This window comes from Gavia stellata, chromosome 25 (genome assembly GCF_030936135.1).
Source record: "Gavia stellata isolate bGavSte3 chromosome 25, bGavSte3.hap2, whole genome shotgun sequence".
NCBI lineage: Eukaryota > Metazoa > Chordata > Aves > Gaviiformes > Gaviidae > Gavia > Gavia stellata.
The window spans coordinates 7,432,720-7,455,907 of record NC_082618.1 but is presented as its reverse complement, the minus strand read 5'-3'; the positions used below and the strand labels follow the sequence as shown (position 1 = coordinate 7,455,907).

Genomic DNA, 23,188 nt, shown 5'->3' with positions numbered 1-23,188 from the left:
CAATATTATCTTTAAATAGTTTTAAAAATTTTTTTTAGTATCCATCTGTAGAAAATAATCATAGTAAAGCTACATATCCTGCAAGCGAGTTCTGGAAAAAGATTGTTCTTATTCCAATGGACGCAGTTTCAGCTGACATAAATCAGATGGGTAAGTGTGTGATGGTTAGGACTGTATTTAGACAAAATAATAATACTAATTAGGTTGGTGCGTGGTTCACATTAGTGCTATAGGTTTGGATCCAGAATTACTTAGGTAGGCAGGAGACACTGTATCCAATTCCATGAAGGCAGAGTAAAGAGTAGTGAGCTGTAGGTCAGGAAGGTTGCTATGTGGAGTCACATTTTGGATGTTGACGTTGCTGCTGCTGTTCTCCATCTGGCAGTGAGACGGGAAACACTGGGAAGACGTTGGGGATGATGAAATGAGAACTAGGGGATCCACAGCTAGGCTGTCATCTTTCAGCTCCTCCCAAAGATTTCCTATAACAAAACAAACTGGATTGATTCAACTTTCTTTATATATGCTTTTTGAAACATTGTTTTACAGGAGAAATTGGTAATTATACAGTTGTGTATGCTATATGTGTAGGTACTCAATCACTTGTGATTGTGAAAGGAAAAAGATTGTTTAGATAGTTATTATTTGTCTGTCTCCATAATAAATTTAAATCTGGGAGAAAGCAGCATTAATTTAAGAAAATTATTTCACTTGATAATTGGCAAGATTCTATTGCAAATGTACCCTTATGAAGCATAAGTTCTATTTGAAAAAAACCCACTGATTTTGAAAGAGGAAATCGCCTCTGTTATCTTTATAAGATATGGAAGACCTAATGGCACTTTATGGGACAAATCTGCAAATAATATTGCTTTACAACTGACCTTCTCATATTCTTATGGTGTAGTGTTCTCTGAACTGCAAACTAAATTACTGGATATGTGATTGACCTGACAAAGCAAAAGATCTGAAATGTTACTTTTTCCCTAACGTGTACCAAAAAGTTTCTCATCGTTCCATTGAACGTGCACATCACAGTGAAAGCATTAAGTAAGTTACTGCAGGAGGGCTGTATTTTCATATTCATCACTGAATATTTCTGCAGGGGAGGCGGTGGCAGGGAGACTGTTGCTCCAAAGCTACACCCACCATCTGCAGACTATCAAATGGGATAGTACTTAGCCCTTTTGCTAGAAGTTGTTTGATTTTGTGGGGTTTTTTTAAATTTTTTTTTAAGAGAGTGTGTGTGTATAATGATTTTGCTCCAAGTGTGCAGGCCTTGTCTTAAGTTCTAGGACCTCTAATTTGAGATTTGATAATTTTATAAAGAAAGAAAGTAAAAAGCTTAGATAAGGTTAAATAATTTAAGGTAAAGGGCAAGGACAGAGTGAAGTTGGAATTGTACCATATTGGTGAAGCATACAGAATATTCACAGTACAAATGATCATGCTCCAGATTAACTGAGTAAAATGGAAAGAGCATCAGAGAAATGAATGGAATGTGAGATCCGGATGCCTGAAAGAGGAAGAAGCTGAGGATTCAAAAAGCTGTGTTGTTAATCTTAGTAAAGCAATCTGGGCATGGCAGGATTGCGGAATGTTTGTGACAGTACAATGGCAAGGCAATTGCATTCACTGAGTCATGTAGATTATTAAGACTGTTTTTTGCTCTGTCGCTTAGGTTGCTTTGTGTACTACTTTTTGTCTGTGCAGGAAGGCAATTCTTGCATGTTATTTGGTGCAGCAAGAGCTTTATCATTTGGAACCCACAGGTTTTATTTTATATGTATACATATATAAATATATATATATACACACACATAAACTTGGTGGGGTTTTTTTTCTTGTTTTTGCATGGAAAGCTATGTTCTTAGTGATCAAAATCCGGTCCATTCAAGATGATTCAATTATTTAATATAAAAACACTTTACTGTCAGCATTACATGACTAAGTATTTAAGAACACACCTCAGAAAATATAATAGTTCGGGGCATAGATCACATGAATGCCCTGTGAAGGAGTAAATAGCATTCTTTTGAGCAGAGATGTGAAAGGTGTTTGAATAAATATTGAAGAAAAACGTTAACATGTTAATTCAGTCAAAATTATTTCTCTTTGTGCCCCTCACATGACAATTTTTTTGATATGCACAAAATAGTTGTGCTTGAGTAGTTTTCAGTGGAAAATATGTCTGAATTTAAAAAATAATACGTTCTAAATACTGTATTGCAGTATTTAATATCAGCAGTCATAGTCAAGAGTTAACAGTTGTTTTTTTTTTAAACTCTGGATGTAAATCTGTAGCTTTCTTGGGAATCCTTTAAAATATACAATGCAAAATTCCATGTTGTGCAAAGTAATGTAACCTAGTAAGCTGGTCTTTATAGCAGTGGCAAGGACAAGTAGTTCAAAAAGAAGGACAAAAATCATATCTTCATTCTGCTGGCATTTGTTTACATTAGTGCAGGATACCTTTGAAAATGGAAGAAAAGAAGAAGTATGTATGCAGGATTGGGATGTGGTGTAATAAGCCTGACTCTTCAGAGTAGAAATACCTTAGATACCTACCTTGGAGATCAAAATCAGTCAGGGATGGATTAAGAGCATCGATATCATTGCTGAGATCTCCTTCCTGCATGAGTGTGTCCTGCATTGTCCTGGCTGTAGAGTGCTCTGTAAGCATCTTCACACCGCAGATGGGGGGGGTCTGAGCCGGCAGTGGAGAATCCTGAGTGATGCTGGGCTGAGTTCTGAGTTCACTTTGAGCCTCCCCGGAAGGAAACAGGGTCTGAGGGTCGGGTGACTGTTGCATTAATGTACTTGAGATTTGAGGAAAACCCTGTGGTGATGTATAGCACGCAGTTTGCTGCCCCCCGAGCAAATTTGGTAATGGGTTCTTGACATGTAGAGCTCCTGATGCGTGGATACTGTGTAATGGCTGTGGTATACCGGAGGAAAGAGAGGGCTCGCATAAGGAATGGGATTGGACTGCCATCTGCCTGGAAAGGGATGCACTTGCAACACCAGTCGGACTGCAGGACATGATTGAAGATCTCAGCTTTTCACTTTTGTCACCTATCAGCGTGTCAAGTTCTTCTACAAAACAAGAAGAAAGGCCATGACTTACTTATTCCTAACAGAGCCTTAATCTTCATAGTTTGCAGCTAGAATTTTAGTGTTCCTCAGGAAATGGGTGAGTGGGGTGGCAAACAAAAGTGCTGGCCCATATACAATAAGAACTCCAAAAGCCTGAAATATTTCTCTAAATTATCGTTGCCAAGTGAGTATATAATAAATTGCATTTTTGTGTTTAAAGGTTGGATACTTATCAGTTAATTTCAAATTTTATTTTGTACTACTTATTTCAGTGTTGTTTTTATCTTGAACTTTAGAGACATGTCAAGAGAGAATGTTTTCTTGGTGAAACTTCTTTGTGCCTATTTGGAAGTACTCCTGCAAAACCAGGTCTTATTTAATTCTGTTTTTTAATTTTTTTCCTTGTTTTGCCAATCACTTTATAACCCAGAAAAATTCTTAAGTGCTTTCCTACATCACGTATAAATTCTATTCTCTAGCTTGGTGCCTATTGCAAAGAAAAGTTCTGGGGACCGTTGTTTGAGAACTAATACACTAACGTGTTACCGACCTGGCTTTGCCATACTCTTCCTTACAGCAACTGGGTCTTTCCTCTTCCATTTCTGAAGCTCCTCCTGCATCTTATCAATTTTGGCTGGATTCAAAGCCCACAAACAGCCTTTCCGAGAAGAATTGCCTGACTTGTTTTCAACTTTCTCAAAGCATTTGTTCAAAGATAAGTTGTGGCGTACAGAATTCTTCCAGCCATCTGGAGCTGTCTGGAAAAACAAATCCAATCTAAGAATGGAACTTCAAGGAAAAAAATGCAAATATATTTCTCTGTTTTGACTGGTGAGATTATAAGAACTGCTGTTTAGATTGTACTTTCTACAGTATGAAACTTGTGTGTTAGAAGGATGCCACAAAAATGTTACAGTCACGTGCGGGAAGAGAGGAATCAGATAAAATAGCAACTGATCTTCTAAGCAAGAAGGTTGGCCTTGTCAGAGGGGCTGCTGGGTTTTTAAGAGTGAATTTGCAAATCACAAGAATTAAGTGTCTAAAGAATTATATTTCCTGTTAGTCCACAGTTCTAGAATCTATCTTCTTAATCTATTTTGGAACACTTAGAAAAATTTTGAACATGTAATTGAAGGACTACACGCTACTTGGACTCAAATGAAGTGTCCAGGCGGACTTCAAAAGAATTTTAGCATGCTACTGTAGGTGTAACTTTGTATGCTAGCCAATTATATAACCAAATGGTTTAATCACAAGTCCTACCGATGAGATACAGGTTTCTACATCTGATCACTGCATCTTTGTACTTTGCATTTATTTTTAACTCAGTAGCGGAAGCTGGAAGGTTCTTTAAACTGACATTAAAATGAATCCTCTAATTTTATTTAGGTTGTCTCTGATCAATGAGGGAAACAAAATTCCTTCCTTTCCCTGAGGACAGTTTTGCATTCAACTGCAAGAATGGAAAGAAGAAAACCTAGTGCAAAAAAAATCTTCCCTCTGTTTATACATTTTAATTTTTACAATATTTCTTTTTGTCCCTGATTGCTTGTGAAAGAACTTTGAAAATTAATATTGCTGTAAGGGATGAAAAGGGAAATACCCAGCAAAACAGTCATGCTCAGATTCTGATGGGAAATGCCTGTTTGCTCGCTAGTCTGACATACTGATCTTGAGGAAATGGCAGTGTTTCCTTTTATCACATGTAAGTCTTTCTGGTGTTTGTTTATTTGATTTCACTCATTTCTGCTTACTTAGTCATGCAGCCAGAAGATACTGCCCATCACATTAAGGCTTTGTAAATTAGTATGCCCATTCATATCAGAAGATTGCTATAGTCAATTCCTGATGTGTCACTTCCTTGGTTTTCTTTTGGTAGGTACTGTACAACGCTATTTGCTGCATATCTGAGTAGAACTGTCTTAGCTCATTGCCACTGTACTGTAATCTTTAAAAAAAAAAAAAAAAAAGGCAGGAAAAATGACTTGCTATCTAATGGTAGGAATCGACCTGAGAACCCCAACTTCAATGTAATAGATGCAACTGCTAGCCCAGCTAGGCTTCCCCATCATTGCAAGACCAGTTAAAAAAAAAAAAATTGTAGCTTTACTTGTTTCAGTCAAATGATATTCTTTCCAAAAGCTCTGCATTTGCAGACATGAGAAATCGTGAGAGAGAGACTTTAGAGCTCATCGGATTACAAAGAATGATCTTCAGTACTAGTGTATGTGAGGCCTTTATTTATTTTTTTTAATTAATTTTGTATGCTTTTTCTTTTCTTGTTTCCAAAAAATCCTCACCTATGTGTCATAAGAATTTAAAAGAAATTAAACAACTCTCTGAAAGGTGGGTGAGGTTGTTTCTGTGCCACTATTGATTCATATTCATGGATGCAAAATATTTGTCGCTTAAGTTTCCTTTCTGTTCTTATGCTTTATTAATAGGGAACCTTCTCTCATTGGAAGCCAGCTTTTTGATAGTTTCTCCAGTTGTTGCCTAGTGTAACAGGTTTCCTCTAAGACCATCTTTTATAAATGGACTTCTGTCCATTTTTGCTTTCACATGATACACCATGAATTTTTGAACATACTTTGACAGAAATTCTACTTTTATCAAGAATATAAAATCTGTTCTTTCCTAGCTTGTTGTGAGGGACTATCTTGTGGGTTAAAGTGTTAAAAGCCTTACTGAAGAATTTGAGGGTCAAATTTAATACTTGCTTTCTTCATTAAAAAAATTAATTAGTTGTGTAAGTTAAATACATGTTATTTACTAAAAAAGAAACTATTTTCCCTTCATAGCAGCATGGTTTCTACCCTTTTGGCCCACCTGATGTCAGCATTTCACTATTCTGTTAGCCAGTCCCATAGGTGAGACAATGTGCATTTCTATTAAAAAAAAAAAAAAAAAAAAAAACCACAAAAAAACCAACAAAAAACTCTTTAAAACTCTTTCTGCCATAGGGTAATACTAAAGATGATGAATCAGTTTTTCTCCCTTGCAGATGATATTCAAGTTTCTTTCTGTCAGTTCCAAAAGTAAACAAAACTGTTCCTCCTAGGTAAGATGTGCACTTAGCTACTGAATAAGCTGACCTGAAAGAATATTCATGTTTCTTGCCCTGCACATGAGGCTACATACACCTCTGTCTGTATCTAGACAGGATAATTAGTGTTTCTGCTAAGCACTGGAGAAGATGGGAGTGGCATGTGTTTCTCAGAGGTTTTCAGAACGTGTGGGGGTGTAAACTATGAGATAGTTTTAGAAACATAAGAGCAAAAAGTACATGGATTTATTCTGGAGACTGCTGCCAAGAGTTGAACAGGTTCTTGCATTAAACTTGGTATTGCTGAGCAGCGAAAAATAGTCGTTTACCTAGGTAGGCCCTGAAGGAATGCTCCGGCAGTGTGTTCATGTTACAACTCTGTCACCAGTTTTTTAAGTTAACATTTGATTATCTGTAAATGAACTGAGCTTTGGCTACTGAAGTTGGTCTCTTATAGTTGGAATCTCCTTGCTATGGCTCGTTTTTGCCATTGCTGCATTCAGTGTTGTGTGGATGAAGCTGTGTGGGGTTGGACACTGCAAGAGAACACTTGCTGCTTTAAGTTCCATCAGACCACGGACCTTTCTAACCTCTTGGACCACTGGCAATAACTCCAATTAACAAGATTAAAGCTTTCTGCTAGACTCACTAATCACTACAAAGAAAGAAAAGGATGACAAGCAAAAATATTATTGTACAGACCCATTGATCCTGACCGCCTCTTGAAGTTTAAAGAGTTCAGTGATCTTGCAAAACCCTTTCTCTTTAAATCTAGGTCTCAAGAGAAGGGAGAGGTACATCAAAGAGTAATTCAACTTTAGCTGCGTAGATGTTTTTTTTAGGACGTAGGAGTTGGATTGCTCTGTTTCAACTAGAAATGAGATTGTTGCATCATAGAAACTAAATTTGCTGTGGCAGCGAATACAAGTTAATTTGACTAGGCTTGTATCATCTAATGTCTCCCAGCAAGATTCTGTGTACACTTGTTTCTCACTTGTTTCTCTCCAACTTAAATTGCTTCCCCTCCCCCTGTTGTATCCTGCTATTTAGTGAGTTCTGGTAGCAACAACAAAATGTTCTTTGCTGATTTTTATATTACTTTAGCTTGTTGAAGACACTCAAAAAAAAAAAAAAAGGGAGGATAGAGGATATTAGCTTTTGCCATACATCGATAATTCTGTGGGCTGCTGTAAAGACCAGTGGTAGACAGGGCTTAGTGCCCGTAAGCATAATGTTTGCTTGCTTATTCTCCCCTGCTTATTTTAAGGATGTTTGGGATGGAACTAGTCAATCATTTGACTGTATTTGTAAGTAAGGTGCAAAAATAAAGTCATCACAAAATTGTGAACATTCCAGTAGTACCCCCAGCACCATTCTTTTCCTATAGTGCATATGACAGCAGTAACCTCATTCTCATCAATTTTTAAATGAATTAAGGAGACATGAGGATCTGCAAAAAAACCCAAACCAACAAACCCACCACCAAAACCTGCTCCCTGTGGAACAGGCAAGTTTTGATAAGTAGGAAGGGAAAAGTTTAGATTAGGTATAAAACAGTTATTTAAAGCTGTGGTAGAAATATACCTACTGTACAGATGAGCATATGTATACACACATTTGTATGTATACACACAGACATACGAACACACACCTATCTATACACATTTATACACAAAATCACAATATATCCAATACAGAATATTTACACACAATATATTGTTGAGGAGAGGATGTACATCTCCCTAATGTTTCTGCAGTGTCAGAATAGCTTTAACTTCAGGACCAGGAAGGTGACACCTGGCTGAGCCACAGTCTTGTGTCTGAGGAATTCTGTGCATGTTGGCAGCAGCCGCATTTGGTTTGCAAGCTGGTGATTATAATCGATTGTGTTGTATGACAAAGGAGAATTAATTTCAGTTTGGTCTGATGAATAAATGTGGACATGCCTGTAAAACTAATTTTTAATATTCCCACCTCTCTGTTTGAAACTCATGCTATTTTTCTGGAAAACAGTAATCAGATAAGAAGGTATCACTTTGCTGTAGATCACATGATTTGTGCATTATGCTAAGAAGCGTAGTTCTGCAAAATCTCAATTTCAAGATGTTGTGGCCCAGGACCTTTTTGACAATCCTCAAACTATTTTACTTTGGATTATTAATATTTCTTGCAACTAGTGGTAAATGCGTGGAAAATAGAGTTAATATTCTGTTAGGGACAAAATACAGTTTTGAAATTTCTTTTTGTTTTGAAAATGAACAAAAAAATTATAGCTACTATGTTCTTGTCATGTGCTATTCTACCTTTCCTTCTTTCCCTGTTTAGATTACTGTCATTACTTAATTTCATGTGTGTTTAGCCCAAAAATCAGTTGTGTCCCTATGACAACGAAGTTTGAGTGCTTCAGAGTTATTTCAGTGGATTATGACCGGTCATGTTGTGATGGGATATTTCTTGAATTATGATGGCAGTTTTCTTTATTTTTTTCTCCCTTCTCTTGCTTGTAACAAATAATAGAGTAGTTAGTGATTCCTTTGGGAGGAAATCTGGGAATACAGAAGTGTAACGGATCCTAACAGTTCTTCCTTCGTGATTATGTGTATTCTTTTTCTCTGATTAATGACATGTTCGATTTTAATTTTTTTCTGCGGGAATTATTTATCCTCAGTTAGTGTCCAAAACCATTGCAAAATTGTATTTCTTTTTAGTTATTCTTAGTGGGGTTTTTTTAGTACAAATGTTTGAATTGCCTTTCTGTAGCTACTTTAAATTTGATTTAATTGCTGCATGCTTATTTGCAATAGGAAACAGAATAGACTCACGTTGCTTTATTTTCATTTTTGGGCCTTGCTAACAATTGCCGGTCACCTGACTTGGACTTTTAGTGAGATGTTTTTGAAGAATCAGCAATAATAAATCTCTGTGTTGAGCAGCAGTTGACGATTCTATTACAGCTCTTTTTAAAATCTTAACTGTAATCCTTCTGCTCTTGGATCATGTGCTGACTCATCTCTTTCCGCTTGCATTCCAAGTGCAAGAAACCATTCTCTTATAGCATGGATTTACATTTCAATAGTATCTGCTGCAAACCATACACCCTTACCTTCACCAGCATTACTGTGTAATTATGAGCTTAGTACCATTTATCACATATTATACTTTTCTTTGTACAGTGCATGCAAGTGATGAAGTTGCCTAAGACGGATATCCCAGCTCCAGAACAGGGCAAGATAACCTTGAACCTCTGCTCCCACATGAGTCTGGAGGTGCTATTGATGGCAGCGGAAGCCACAAGACCGGTTCTGCCTGTATTTGAGATCTGAGAGGAAGGAATGGATGTGTTTTTAAAAATATTTATCCTTTTTATGAGTTGTCAGTGAGGAATGGCCACTTGTTACCTACACAAACTCAAAGTTGGAATAGTTCTTAATATCTTTTTGTGTTAAGTATTACCACATATCATGTTTACTTTTCTGCCTAGACCTAAAATGCTGGGTAGTTTGTGATCATGAGGGTATATAGTGTATAACTGATTTGATATTAATCTACTGAGAAATTATCCCTTTTCATAGGTTGAATCCCCTCCCTTACTCCCTCTACTGCCAGGTAAGCTTAGAGAGAGAGATTTCCCTCCCTCCCCATGGAACTCACCTTAAAGTAAGGAAAGTGTTCCGTCATGAAATTGTAAATTTCACTGACTGGCAAACTCCCCGTCTTGCTGTTTTTGAGTGCCATGAAGATCAGGATGCTTTAGGGAGAGAAAGAAAAGTATTTTAGCCTGTTCTGCTTGACTGCTCAGAAGCAGAAAAAAAGACAGTGCATGTAATTATTCTGGCTTTCTCTGTCACAGCATGAATACCGATGATGCTTAAAGTTTCCACCCAGTTGTTTATAAGCAGTCTCCTTACACTGCCTAACTTCTAGAGGTAATTCTCAAAGCGCATATAGAAGGTCCAACCTGGGTTTAAAATAAAGTAATAGGAAGTGGAATCAAGACCACAGCCTTCAAATCCTGCTAGTGTGTATTTATTTAAGGTTGTGTTTGAATGCTTAAACTGATAAAGGCCACAAAGAGAATATCAAACTGATGGTGACAGATGATATAATTAAAATTTAATTGTCTGATCTACTTTGTTAGACTGCTATTTGGGGGCTAAACCTGTGTGGTGACTGGCATATCTGATATGTTTTCTAGGCATTTCCTTGCCCTAGTAACTGGAGAAAAAAATTAGTTTTAATACAGGTCCTGGCAAAGAGAGCTAAGTGTGATTAGTCTTGTGCTGATGAAATTTGCAACACCTAAGATTTTGTATTAGAGAAACATCTAGCTTTTGTAGGGGTGATCAAGACTGTTCACAACATTTCATTTCCCTCTGCCTTGGAACATCTCGTGATTCATACAAACAGGACAGAGCACACTGGGAACAAGACACATAAGAGCAAGCATGTTATTGCAAACTAGGCTGGAAGTAGGCCATGGGTAAACAGTGTATTTCCTGTAACATTAGGACTTGAAAAAATATTTTATTACCTGTAGGAGTAGATGGGTTTGGGAAACAGAGGCTGCTGGGATTCTTGACTGCTTTGAGGAGCAATTCTTTGGTAAGGGTAGTGTGAAGAAGTAATGTAAGTCACAGGATAGCTGCCTCCCGAGGGGTACTGATGATACACAAAAAGAGATGTTACTTGGCTTAGCAACAAGCTCTCAAAAATATTTCTTTCTTAATAACAGTATTAAACGATTTAGTTCTGAAGCTATTGTCCTCTGCCTACATTTAATAGCTGTTAGGTCAAGTCAGACCTAAAGTCTTTCTAGCATGGTGTTAGAAAACATTAATATTACTAGTTAATGCTTAAGAAGTAGAAGAAACAGGTCATGTATGAGGAGGAACTGACTGATATGTTGGCTGTTACCAGATCCTGTTGCAATGTGTTCCAAATTGAAGTATGTAAAAAAAGTACTTTGTTTTATTATTGCCTGCCATGCAACTGAGTTCTTGTGAAAAATGGGAGTAACTTACCCTGTTAATTGTCTGCAGATAATTCATAATTTTATAGGCCTAAAGCATATCTCCCTTCAGCCATCTCTTTTGCAGTTGAAGTATCTTAGCTTGCACAGCCTCCCCTGAACATTGCACTATGCAGACAAGTAAATGAATGGTGTAATTTTATTTATAGAAATATAAAAAAACAGAATAAAGTACTTCAAACAGTGTGCACCATAGAAGAATAAGCCTAATAAGTAAAGCCACTTAAAAATATAGGAAGAAACAGTGAAATTTTGACTGAGCCTTTTTTGGTTTTGTGTGCTGGTTTTTCGGTTTTTTAGGTGGAGAGGGACAAAACAAGGCAAAAATTCAAAGGATAAAATCTACTCCCAAGAGAATAGCATCCCAAAGCATTTGTTCAATTTGCTGTCATCAGGCGAGGCAGTAAAAAAACCGAACAGCAACAACAAAAGCTTTAGTGGATGACATCAGAATATATATAAAGTGAATGTATTATTATACAGTAAGTTAGTAATGTCATTCCAGGGGTCAGGAGAGGGGCATATGAGACATTTCTCATAGGTGGGTTTCATATTGCCTGATGTGCTGAAGCTGTGAGGCTACTCTCTGCCGATTCCCTCATAGTCAATGACAAGAAACAGGCTCCTCCAAGAGGCCAGGAGTTTCAGTGCTGTTAACCACCACCTCAAGCAGCTTCTTTTTTTTTTTCCCATTTTCTCTATCAGAAAGCTAAAAAGAACAGCCAGGACACCTAAAATCAGATAGCGTTTATGCTGCCCTCACCCCACCCCTGGGGACAAGCAGCAGAATGCTACCTGAGACTGAAATGCTAAGCTATCTCTTCAACAGATCTCTAAGCCCATCCAGCTCTCAAGACACACTGAAGAAATGGCTGGCCTACCATGTGATCACCGTCATAGAAATATGCCAATACAAAAAAATAGGTGAAAGAGGGGAGATAGTACATATAGATAGCCTCGATTGCATCAGAGTTTCTGTAGGTTTGCTCTCAGTTTTTTAACACAGCATTTGGTCACATATTTTTCTTTTCCAAATTACAGTTTAACCCTGCTGGCAAGCAACTTTCGAGAACAAAGAAACACTACCCTGCTAAGGTAAGATACCATCAGTTGGCTCTCTGTGAGGCAAAGGCTCCCACTGAACTCAGAGCTAGTATGAGAGGAATTTCTGCCTCTTACAGATGAATCTTTCCAGATGCCAGGGCTAGGGCATGGCCCAAATTAGGAGTCATGTCATATGCTATTAAAAAATATACCTGCATGCCTTCCCTAGTACTCAAAGATTGCCGAGCCCTGTTGTAGTGTTTTACAGCTTGCCTCTAGAAGTCCTGTGTCATGAGGTTTTCATGGTTCCTCTGAAAGATTATAATGTAGCTTTCGAGGCTTGTTGGGAAAATTTCCTTGGTAATTAGTTTATATGTCTCCTTAGTTTCTTACTGTCATTCCTGTTTTCAGACCAATAGCTTCTGTTGCTCTTGGTCTTTGTCCACTTAAAATGCCTGTGAGAGGTTATCATGTGCTTGCAAAATGTTCATAGTTTATTTATTTATTCTGGTTTCTGAATAATTTATTCCAGTTTCTCAGTAATTTTATTGTTGTTGCTTGAGTTTTGCCTGTTTGCTTTTATCTTTCTAACATTGAACTGCCTGAAATGGAATGTGGAAAAACATACTAAACACACTAATATGTTTGCTACAGTAAGCAGGGTGAAAGAAATGAAGATGTACATAATTAATCATGTCCTGCCTTGTTAAACTAAATACCGGGCAGAACTGCAGTCTTCAGAGCAGCTGTGAACTAATTTCCATGAGCAGGTCTGTGCTGCCTGTTTTGTGTGCAGATTTTTCACCAGAGTGGAAAACTGGGCAATTCGTACAATAATTTTGATTTTATGGGTTTCAGTGGCTCTTTGAAAGGAAAGGATATTAAGATAGGACTGGTTGTGATGTCATCACCAAAGGAAAGAACTGGGCGTTTTAAGGATTATTTCTGTTTTATTGGTTTCATTACTCGTTTTTGAGCGAAGAGAAGCTGGGGAATGGTCTGGTGTGACAGGCTTGAGCTGGTTTTACAGTCGCACAACTGACATGAAAGGTGTCCATGTTTTATGGTGGGTGGGTAAGTGACTTCAGTAAGTGTCTGCTGTTTCTTTCAGGTCAATAAGAAGTAGTTTTTCTTATGAGTCATCATTTGTGTTGTGTCCAGCAGAGGGGAAGGTGAGGCCATTTTATCATTTGGACAAAATGAACAAAGGAGTTGATCTCTCTCATACCTCTAATGAAAAGTGAGGTGTAGTTTGAACATCCTTCACTTCAGGCTAAAGGGCCCGTTCTCCTGAGTGTAACTTCCTAGTGATTTAAATTGCTCTGCTCCATTCAAATTTGAAATGTAAAGTATTAATACTGGAGCTGCTTCATGCAAAAGATGTTATTCCACTTCTCCTCAGTCTGGTATCACATGTTCTTTCATTTCCTAGTATCTGATTATGGCACACGGACAGCAATTCTACCTGTTATGACTTTGGCTGCTTATACCTATTGTTTTTTTTTCCTCTAAGTAGTAGAACATGGTGCCATACTTTTACTACAGTAACATAAAGAATCACAAATATTGAAAAGTCTAACAGAAACCTGCTGCATGTGAGAGATCTGTCACAGTGCCAGCCTGCAGGTGGATGGAAGACTTTCCTCTTAGTGCTTGTCCTATCTTGCCTAGCAACTCCCAGAAGGTGTATTTCAGCTGTAACTTTGTAGGTTTTTTGAATGTGGTTAATGCCAATGTATAGTAATAGTACTGGTATCAAATCAGCAGTGACAGGGGAAGGGTGCCTGCTTCAGAATGAATAAAGAAATTATTCAAGTTCTTTAAAGAAATTAAAAGAAAAATATTCAAATGAATTAACAAACTAACCAGAGTTTCTGTTAAAGCAACACACAAAACTGGCATTTATACTGTGTGTGAGATGTATGGTGCTGTGGCACATCCACAATGTCTGTACTGCAGTCCCAGTGGGGAACTAGTTTCTATTTGCAGCAGAGCTTTTGTGGCAAGTTAATCCTTCATCTGGGACCCTTTTCTTCTAAAATAACAACAATAAAATCAATCAATTTGTAAGTTAGGGTGGTAGTGTAATATCACCTTTCTTTTTATTCTACTTTAATTTTATTATTACTTTTTATCACTTCTATTGAGTTTTAGGCTAACAAGAAAAAACAAGTAAATTTATTATGATGGTATTGATAAGAACTTAAAAGATAGTTACCTTTTTGCCACATTATAGGGGGAAAAAAAAATGTGCAGTAAATTCTGGCTAGTGGAATGCCAGAGTGATAGGTAAAAGAAAAAGCCAGGACTGAGATTATTCTCTAACCATATTTCCTGACTCAATGTAGGAGAACTGCTTCTTTCTGTTATCTATGCCTTCTCACATCTGTTTAGCATCTGTACAGTTCTCAAGCTTTACAAGGCTACCCGCTGAGGACAGAGGATACAAAAAGCACTTTCTGTTGAAACTGCTTGAACTTCAGTAGTAGCTGGATACCCGAAGCAGATTGGTCTGTCCTTGTGCAACACCAAGTTGGAGAAGAACCTTGGTGCCCCTGAGTTCCTAAGCTGATTTAAATACAAAGTCCAGTTAGTGGACAGGAGTCGGCCACAGCTGAGGTAGCAGGAAGAGAGAGATGACAGTGATAGGAACTTGATTTTAAAAGTTTACTTCATGCAAGTGTTGGTACTTGAGGGTGCATATTGAGCTGCCTTGCCACACCATCCTGGTGATCATAACTGTCCCAGACTCTAGAAGTTCAGAAAGGACGTCGCAGTCCCTGAAGCCCTCCAAGTGGTTGATACAGTTAGTCCCTGTTTTATTCTTCTCTATATCTGAGGGGTTATATACTGTAATAATGAGACATCTTCCTTTAAGTTTCAGTAGACAGGTTTAGATTTAGAAGTGTGGGAAATACACACTTAAAAATATGAAAATCCACTACTGAGGTATGGAATACTTTCATTCTTCCTTAGTAATGTTTTACAAAACTCTTAACAAATGGAATTCCTAAAAAGTCATCTGTGATGGATGATTTGGTTTTATCAATGATCATAAAATTCCAACATATGTCTATTGTTTTTATTTATGGTCATTCAGCATCTGTTTTCAGAAGTTACTTGAATTTCCTCTTAAAGAAAATCATGCCAAAAATAACCTTTCTTTTTCCTCATGTGGGACTAAATCCTGATGATGAATGGTATGATTACTATTTCAATGACTCAGACTAGTAACACCATATGAATTAACAATCCCAGTGGAATATCATATGGTAACCTGGGTTTTGTTTTCTTTGCACAGTTTTAAATCACTGCTCTGTTACTCATATTTTTTTATACTTCTTGCTCAGGTTGAATGAGATGGTACAGTTGATTCCACAATATCAGTCATCAGTCACTGGGATCAAAGGAGTCGTAACTCAAGTGTGAGCTTTTATGTTCAAACATTTTATATATATGAATTTCCTGTAAGTTTAATTTAATTCAGTTCTAATGTTTGGGAGTTTTGGTAGTTGTGCTATTTTTGTATACGTATTTCTGCCTATATATTTGATTTGCCTTAGTTTCACCTTAAATAAGTTTGGGGTTTGTTTTTGGTTTTGGTTTTTTTTAGATAGGGTGTTTCGAGCATAGTTTTCTCTCCTCGAATGTCTTTCTTACTAAAAATTTTGTACATTGCAGATAACTGAGCATAAAAGAGGAAAATTTCAATGCATTGAACAGCACCACTTTTTATATCTAAAAGAAATTATTTAAAGACATTGCAGAGTCATGAAAATTACTTTCTGTAATACACACCCTATCTCTGTGCCAAGTTTTCAAAGCTCAGTAGACCACACTCACTAACCTCTATAAATATGTACTAGGATCATATGTAAGATTAAGGTATATATGTATGGTTTTACAAAGATACTGTGTGTATACTGCTTTGAAAATATGAACTGACACGTATTTAAATGACATCTAAACACACTCAAGAAAAAGAAGGTGTCAGTTACTCCTGTGCATTTTTAGTATTAATAATATAGTTACATCACGGAAGAGCAACCTTAATGTTGTGCATTCTCATGCATCGTCAGCATTATTGTCAATTATGCTTCAGCTGAATAATTTTTCACTGGGGATGATGTAACAGTCAAAAGATTGCAAAAAGAGATCTGTGTGCCATCAAGCACAAAGAAAGCGAGCATCACCTTGCTGTTAAAATTTTGATTTAAAAGTGTTTTTCTATGTTTTATCTGAATTTTAAGTGTACAGTCACATATATTTAATTTTTTATTCTGAAGTTAAAGCACAGTTAATTCCCTGGGATCCTGAAATGCCAACAGTTATATTAATAATTTATCTGGTTTCAAAGCCAATTTTCTTGAGCCTAATGGTGAAAATATAAATAAGCAGTACCAAGATTCCATTTTTACAAGGTGGTGTTTTTTTTTCTTTTTCTTTCTTTTTTTCTGGATGACCATTTAAAAATGCATTTAGATGTGGTTCTTTTAAGATCTCATTGTCATAAACAAAATGTATGTATACAAACATGGCCCCGCAAACACAAATTTAGGTATTTTTTCATCTGTCTTTTTGTATTATTACCATAACTACTATACCATTATATTGCTAGAAATACAGGCGATTTTAGTCTACATATTGTACTGACCTGATGGAAAGGATGTGAGGGGCAATACATCTGTTGCACTTGAGGCTGATAGCAATACAAACCAGGCTGCCCTTCCAGTGGGGATGTCCTAAGCTTGATGTCTGAATCCTGCTAGAAAATATTTAAAGAAAAGAGTTATTAGAGAGAACACCTCAATTTAAACTAGAACAATTCTGTTAGTCACTGTTCTGACTTGCCTTTCATTATACTTACTACTTTTTTGGACTTGATTCTGTCACAGTAAGTTGTTACATAGAATTTGTTTTATATTCTAGTGGTACAAGAAGAAACATTGTTTCCTGAATTTATATAATTACTACTTGAAAAAGGAAATCCCAGTCCAAGTTCCATACAAAGAGCAATTCATAAAATGTCAGTTTCTGTTTATCTTTTTTCCCTACATACACAAACTGCATACTCCAACTTTCATTCCTGAGTGTGCACATGTGTCTCTGTCTCTCTTTATCATACTCTGATTTTATCTTGCAGACTGTCAGTACCTCAAGCTGACGCTGGGGTTTTGTCATTAGGTAGAGGGTGAGGTCTATAATGCACATGAAAGAGATGGAAGAGAAGAATCAAACTAGGCTGACTACTAAATTGGATCAAGATACAGGAAATACAGTAAGAATGTGATTTATTTCTGCAACTGTGGAAATAAACAGAGAAGTTGATCAAGTCTTAATTTCTCACAGGTCTGTCCTGGATTCCACATAGAGCTTGATTCTGTTAAGGGCTCAGGCTCCTTAATGTTAAATGTTGATGTCTTTTATTTAGAATGCTGAGACCACCATATAGTGTGTTTGGTAACACTGGCTGCATTAGAAGAGCAATTCAAACAAACTGTGTGCTAAGCAGAGAGCTAGATAGAGCTAGCTGGTAGTAAACAGTACAGGGGATGATGTGTCGCCAGACTCGTCCTTATCCATGGGTCTGGTGACTGACTTCAGGTTCCTTCCCCCACTTAACATCGATGGACAGGCATTCTCTTCTGAGAGCTGATGTCGTAGACATCTTACTATTTCAAGGAACTAGTAGCACTTACCCTTCTGTTTTAAAGCAAGGCCGTAAGGACCACATTTTATGGCATAGATTAGTGTAGGGGTACATGTTAGGCTTGATTTGATATCCTGGCACCAAGCAAATGCCACATCCAGTATTAATAAATGCCCGTGCTACTTTGGTGACCATAAGATGAACTTTTTCAGAAATGTCAATTTGCCAGCAGCATGTAAGCTATTTAAGAGCTTTGAAGTTGCACACTGACTGAACCAGTGGGGACATTAACAAGTAGCCAGTCTTTTCCTGAGTAGTCAGATGTACTTGGCAAAGGGCTCCTGCAGTGCTAGCTTTATATTCTCTACATCTTGCAGCCCAGGGGTTTGGGAAGAAAATGGGAATTTTTTTCATCAACTGTTTTGCATTGAACTCATCTGACCTAGATGAGTATTTATCCAGGAAATAAGAGATTTAGATCAATTTCCTCCCTAACCTGAATGGCTTCAATCCCCAGGTATGTACCCTGACAACATCCCTCCATTCCCTGGTAAATTTTCTCAATCCAATTAAGATTTTTTTTTTAAAACCTTTCTTTGGTAACCCTCGAATTCTTTGCCTCACAGCAATTTAGAACCAGTGGTTAGGGCCCTCTCCTGGCAGACGTAGTCATTGTTTTTGTCTGCACTAGATTATGAAGATACGCTTTACACCTTGGATCACAGCAGAGATACCTTGTGGAGATACTGGAGGGTAATTTACCTTGCTTTTCAGGGATCTCTGTGCTGCCCTAAATAGGCAGTCGCCTCTATCCAGTATGTGAATTAGCCCAGGTACCTTTACACTGCACATACCATAAATAGGTCTTATATTTAATTTTAAGTAGTACTGATGACTTGGAGTTTCTCTTCTATTTGCATTGAGAAAAATGCAGGTCAGCTGAGGGGTTGTAACAAATCTGATACACATGTCCTCATGCTTGAAAAATACTGTTTTGTGAACTTTTGTCCCTTGAAAATACTAGCTGATGACAACTACTGATATAAAATCTGTTGTCAGGAAGAATTTGGATACATAGGATTCATGTAGTGTGTATAGTGGAAAACCATTTGTCCTTGTGCACCTTTCTGAGGACTGTTTTTCAGTAGGGAAAAGCCATAAAATAGAGAACTTCAACAAAGACATGTAGAGGTCTATCCTGAGCTCTAGCCTGCAACTTGGCAAGAGACTAAATGTCCATGTAGTCACATTAAGAGATAGGAAAATAATTCTAAAAGTGTATTTTTGTCATTGAAAACAGGAAAGAAAAAAGAAGAAAAAATACTGACCATGACTTGTGAACTATGATCTTGACCTGTGGTGCTGTATTGGAGGCTGTTACACCATGGTTGTTCTGTGGAGATGTTCGGAATGTGTGTAGGAAATGACTCTGACTCGTCAGGACCTGTAGATCCAGGTAGACCCTCAAAACCATCAATACTTCTAGCATTTTTGAAGGGTGAACCTTCTGGTGGGAGGGCTTGATGTGCTTCTTGGAAGACGTCTTCGCTGATCTGCCTCTTGTAAGGGTGAAAAGGGTTTCTGCTGCTCTTGAGAAACCTGTCGTAATTGCCTACAGTATTTTCCTCGTAACTGTATCGTCTGAATTTTTCAGTACTAAAAGACGCTTTAAATTTGTTCTTGCCGCAGTGAATTCCTTGGCTTGTAGGGTATCTCCCATGAATTTGATCCTGGGCTGGAGAAGCAGGGCTGGGGCTGTGAGAAGACTCTGAACTCTTCCTTTCTGTCCTGCCGTCTGACTCGTATGGTTGGCAATTATAACTGGGATTATCCTGCAATGAATTATTGGCATTTATTTAGGATTAGTATGACCAAATATTTTATTATTTTTATTATTTACAAAAAAGTTCATTAAAAATATATTATTGATGAGAAGTATAAAATTACTAGTCCTAGCCACCTTCATGCAGAGAAGCTCTAACAGATCTAAAGGGTTTTCTGGTTACTTGGTATCCAAAACTGTTCAAAAGTAAATTAATAAAAGCATTGAGAAGACTGAAGTAATCTTAATTTGTGCAACTGTCTTGGAAAAACAGGTAACTATTGACTAGTTGGTCTGACAATTTCAGGGAAAAGATGGTGTATGATCAAGTGATGAAAGATCAAATGACAGGAATATGATAAGTGCAAGTCTTGTCACATACAAGTTTAGTCAAATAAGCTTGATCTCATTCTCTGATGGTGTTACAAGCTGCCAGATAGGTTTCTAGTTACATCACTTCCTTTCATTAACATAGCCACACTCATTGTGTGAGACAGGTAGGCTCTAGGCAGACACTTTAACCTTCTTCCTGTCTCATCCCCTCCCTTCCCTTTTGCACTTTAGCAAAAAGAAAATAACAGCTACTAAAGTGCTCTTTAATCTAGAAGAGAAATGCTTAACAAGAACTGTGTCTGGATCCTGAAGCTGAACACATTCAGCTTAGAAATTATGCATATTTTCCCTGACATCAAGGATGAGTAACAACTTGGATGCCTCTTGAGAAGACATGCTTAAGTCAAGAGCAGGTTATTGTGTTCAGTGAAGGGGAAAATGTAATGTTCTGTGTTACACAAAAAGTCGGACCAGGTTATCAGGTGGTCCCTTTCCTCCTTCCCCCTCCAAATCCAAGTTGGTCTTACAGTATTGTAGGAGAACGGGTAAAGGAATATATGCGTTCATGGAAGAACCAGATTTCAAGAAGTCCTAAAGAGAAGTTAGCATAAAAGCCAGTGCTTTCTGCGGAGTGGAACATGGCACAGCTTTTTCATTCATGTGCACATGTGTCTGTGTATCAAAGCTTTGTTTTGTTCTGTCATGGGTTCCTGCAGAAAGCAAATCTGACCTCATGACACTTTTGGCTTCTCACATGACCACGAACTTGCTCAGTTTGTAACTTCTTAATTCTTACTTCCTCGTTCTCCCCTATTGTCCTAATACATGTGTTTATGATATATTTTGTTAAATAAGAATTAAACCCCCCCCCCATATTTAGTTATATAAAGCTGTATAAATGGCAGTGCTGTCAATTCTCCACCTGCAATTTTCATAATAAAAGTATGACAATGGTTATTTTGCTGTTGATTGATGAAAAACACTATTCTCAGTTGTACTTTTGTTATGAAAGGTAAACATGATGAATATACAGGCAACAGGAGAGAGATCATTTTATTACAAAAAAGTCCCAAAGAATTTGAAAGTGCTTGAAGGTATCCTCTACTGGCAGGGAGTAGACAAAAAGGTTCTGATGTCTCTCTGTCTGTCTGCTTTGGTATTTATTTACTTTAGAAACAGGATGACAATTACTTTAAATGTAGCATTTTTACTGGATTAGTAGCTGGATGGATTGCCTGTTTTGTTTTTAAAGTAATAGGATTTTTAAGCAATCGAATAGGAAAATTAGCATGGAGCTTAAGATTAGCTCAGAAGAATAACTGAGGTTTCTACTCTTCAAGACCAAAACTTTCAATTTTTACTTTGTTACCAGTTAAATATGCTGAGATTTAGTACAGCAGTTGCTGAATATTGTATCTGAACTTGTGCCTCTGAAGAAAGAGAACAGAACTGGGCCATCTTACTCACAGTTTGCTGAACTGGGGATACTGAATCCCCCTGTGTCTTCATGAGGTCTCGTTGGTCCCTTTCCAGAGTGTCCGAAGAAGAAAATTTAATATTAGATTGATCTTGGAGTAGTGAAACCATTACCAAATCCACGTCAGATAGAAATCCTGTTATGACAAAATCAAATTACAATAAATATTTTCTAAAATTTAAACTGTAAAAGAAACCATCTTGTTACGTGCCAATGACTAGACAGTGTTAGATATGCAGCTGGACAATAACCCATCCTGAAGAATTCCTAATACAGTTGAATTTTTTTTTTAGCTCTTAAAGAAATGTTCTGTAGGTGCAATTACAATGAAGATGTGATAGAGTTATATGTATTTACCACTAAATTTTTATTAAAATAAGTAATTATTTTATTTTCTATAGGTTGACAACTTGATGAAAATATATTGCTTTGGGGTTTTGTAAATTCAGCAGTATCGCTTTATTGAGAGATCGTTATATAAATGCAGCCCCATTGCTTTCAGTGGTACTATATAAAATAAAAGGTTTTCTTGCTATCATTACTTAGACTGATGGTTACTTACATTTTTGCTTTTGCTTTTTTATTAGTACCAATCCCTTCAGCCTTTTCATTCTGTTTTGCATGATTAAATGTATCTGAGATATGTAAATAACTTCATCATTCCATACCTATTTTTGTTAGCTGTATCTCCTCTCAAGTTCACAATCTTTCATCTTTGGATATATGAGACATATCTGATGGTGTTCTTTGGATTAGGAGGAATAAATTTAATTGTCTAGTATTTTGTTTTCTACCATGTTTTTTTCCCAGTCCTTGTTTATTGTAACCTACAGTAAAACTACAAAAGAAGAACTTGCATCCTCTTCTTATGTCATACGCGTAACACTGCACCAAGTGTGTACCTATGTAAAGATCTCTTGTGTTCATAGTTTAGATTTCAGGTGTACAAGTCAGGGGAAAAAAGCCACTTTACTTCAAGAGTTAATTTGCAAAGTCTTTGCCATGTGTTTAAATGGCTGTTAGGTAAATAACTAAGGGGTTTATTAGGTTTGGTTAACAAAGATATATCACCTAAAAATGTGGAAAACTTTTTTTGCCCTTATAGTTCAAAGAGAAATTTATATTTATGATGAGTGAGACTGCACTGCCCCAGGGGATAAAGCACAATGGGGCTTGGAAATCAAGTATGAGACCTATAGTAGTATATCAGGAAAAAAATGATGTTAGATAAAGTTCAGAAATGTCTTAGGCACACGCAGACTCTTCTCCCAGTAGCTTAACTGGAGGCTGATGAGAAGATATACTTCTAACTGATGCTCATCTTGAAAGAAGCAGGTGGGAAAACTGACAACTAGGAAATATATGTGTGTGTATATTTGTAAGTGTTCCACATTGTCTGCTCTCTTAGTGCTGGTTTCCCACTTATCTTCAGGTTATACAAAGCTGTGTCTGACCTCTCTTTTATACTGCAATTTTTCAACCCAGCTGCCTAATTTGTGGTCTTAAGCATTAGAATTTTATTAAAAGCTTTTGTACAGTTACGATCTTTGCCTAATGGCTTTTGCATTGCAAGAAACATTTGACAAATGGTCACAAATAAAGAAAAAGGATGAGCTCGATTTCAAGAAAATCAGATTAACGGAAATAAGAAAATAGGTAAGTCAAAAAGCTCTGCTTGCAGAGTATAATAG

General features: G+C 37.1%; 1 protein-coding gene across 1 annotated transcript; it reads right to left on the bottom strand.

Moving 5' to 3' along the window:
* Positions 1-216: 216 nt before the first annotated feature.
* Positions 217-21,607, bottom strand: FOXN1 (forkhead box N1). Its single transcript, XM_009813965.2, has 8 exons — positions 21,488-21,607; positions 19,194-19,697; positions 16,870-16,980; positions 10,674-10,801; positions 9,794-9,890; positions 3,647-3,854; positions 2,569-3,096; positions 217-482 (listed from the first exon to the last, which is right to left on the bottom strand). Exons 1-8 carry the CDS (start codon positions 21,605-21,607, stop codon positions 217-219), a joined length of 1,962 nt encoding a protein of 653 aa, XP_009812267.2.
* Between the last annotated feature and the right edge of the window lie 1,581 nt (positions 21,608-23,188).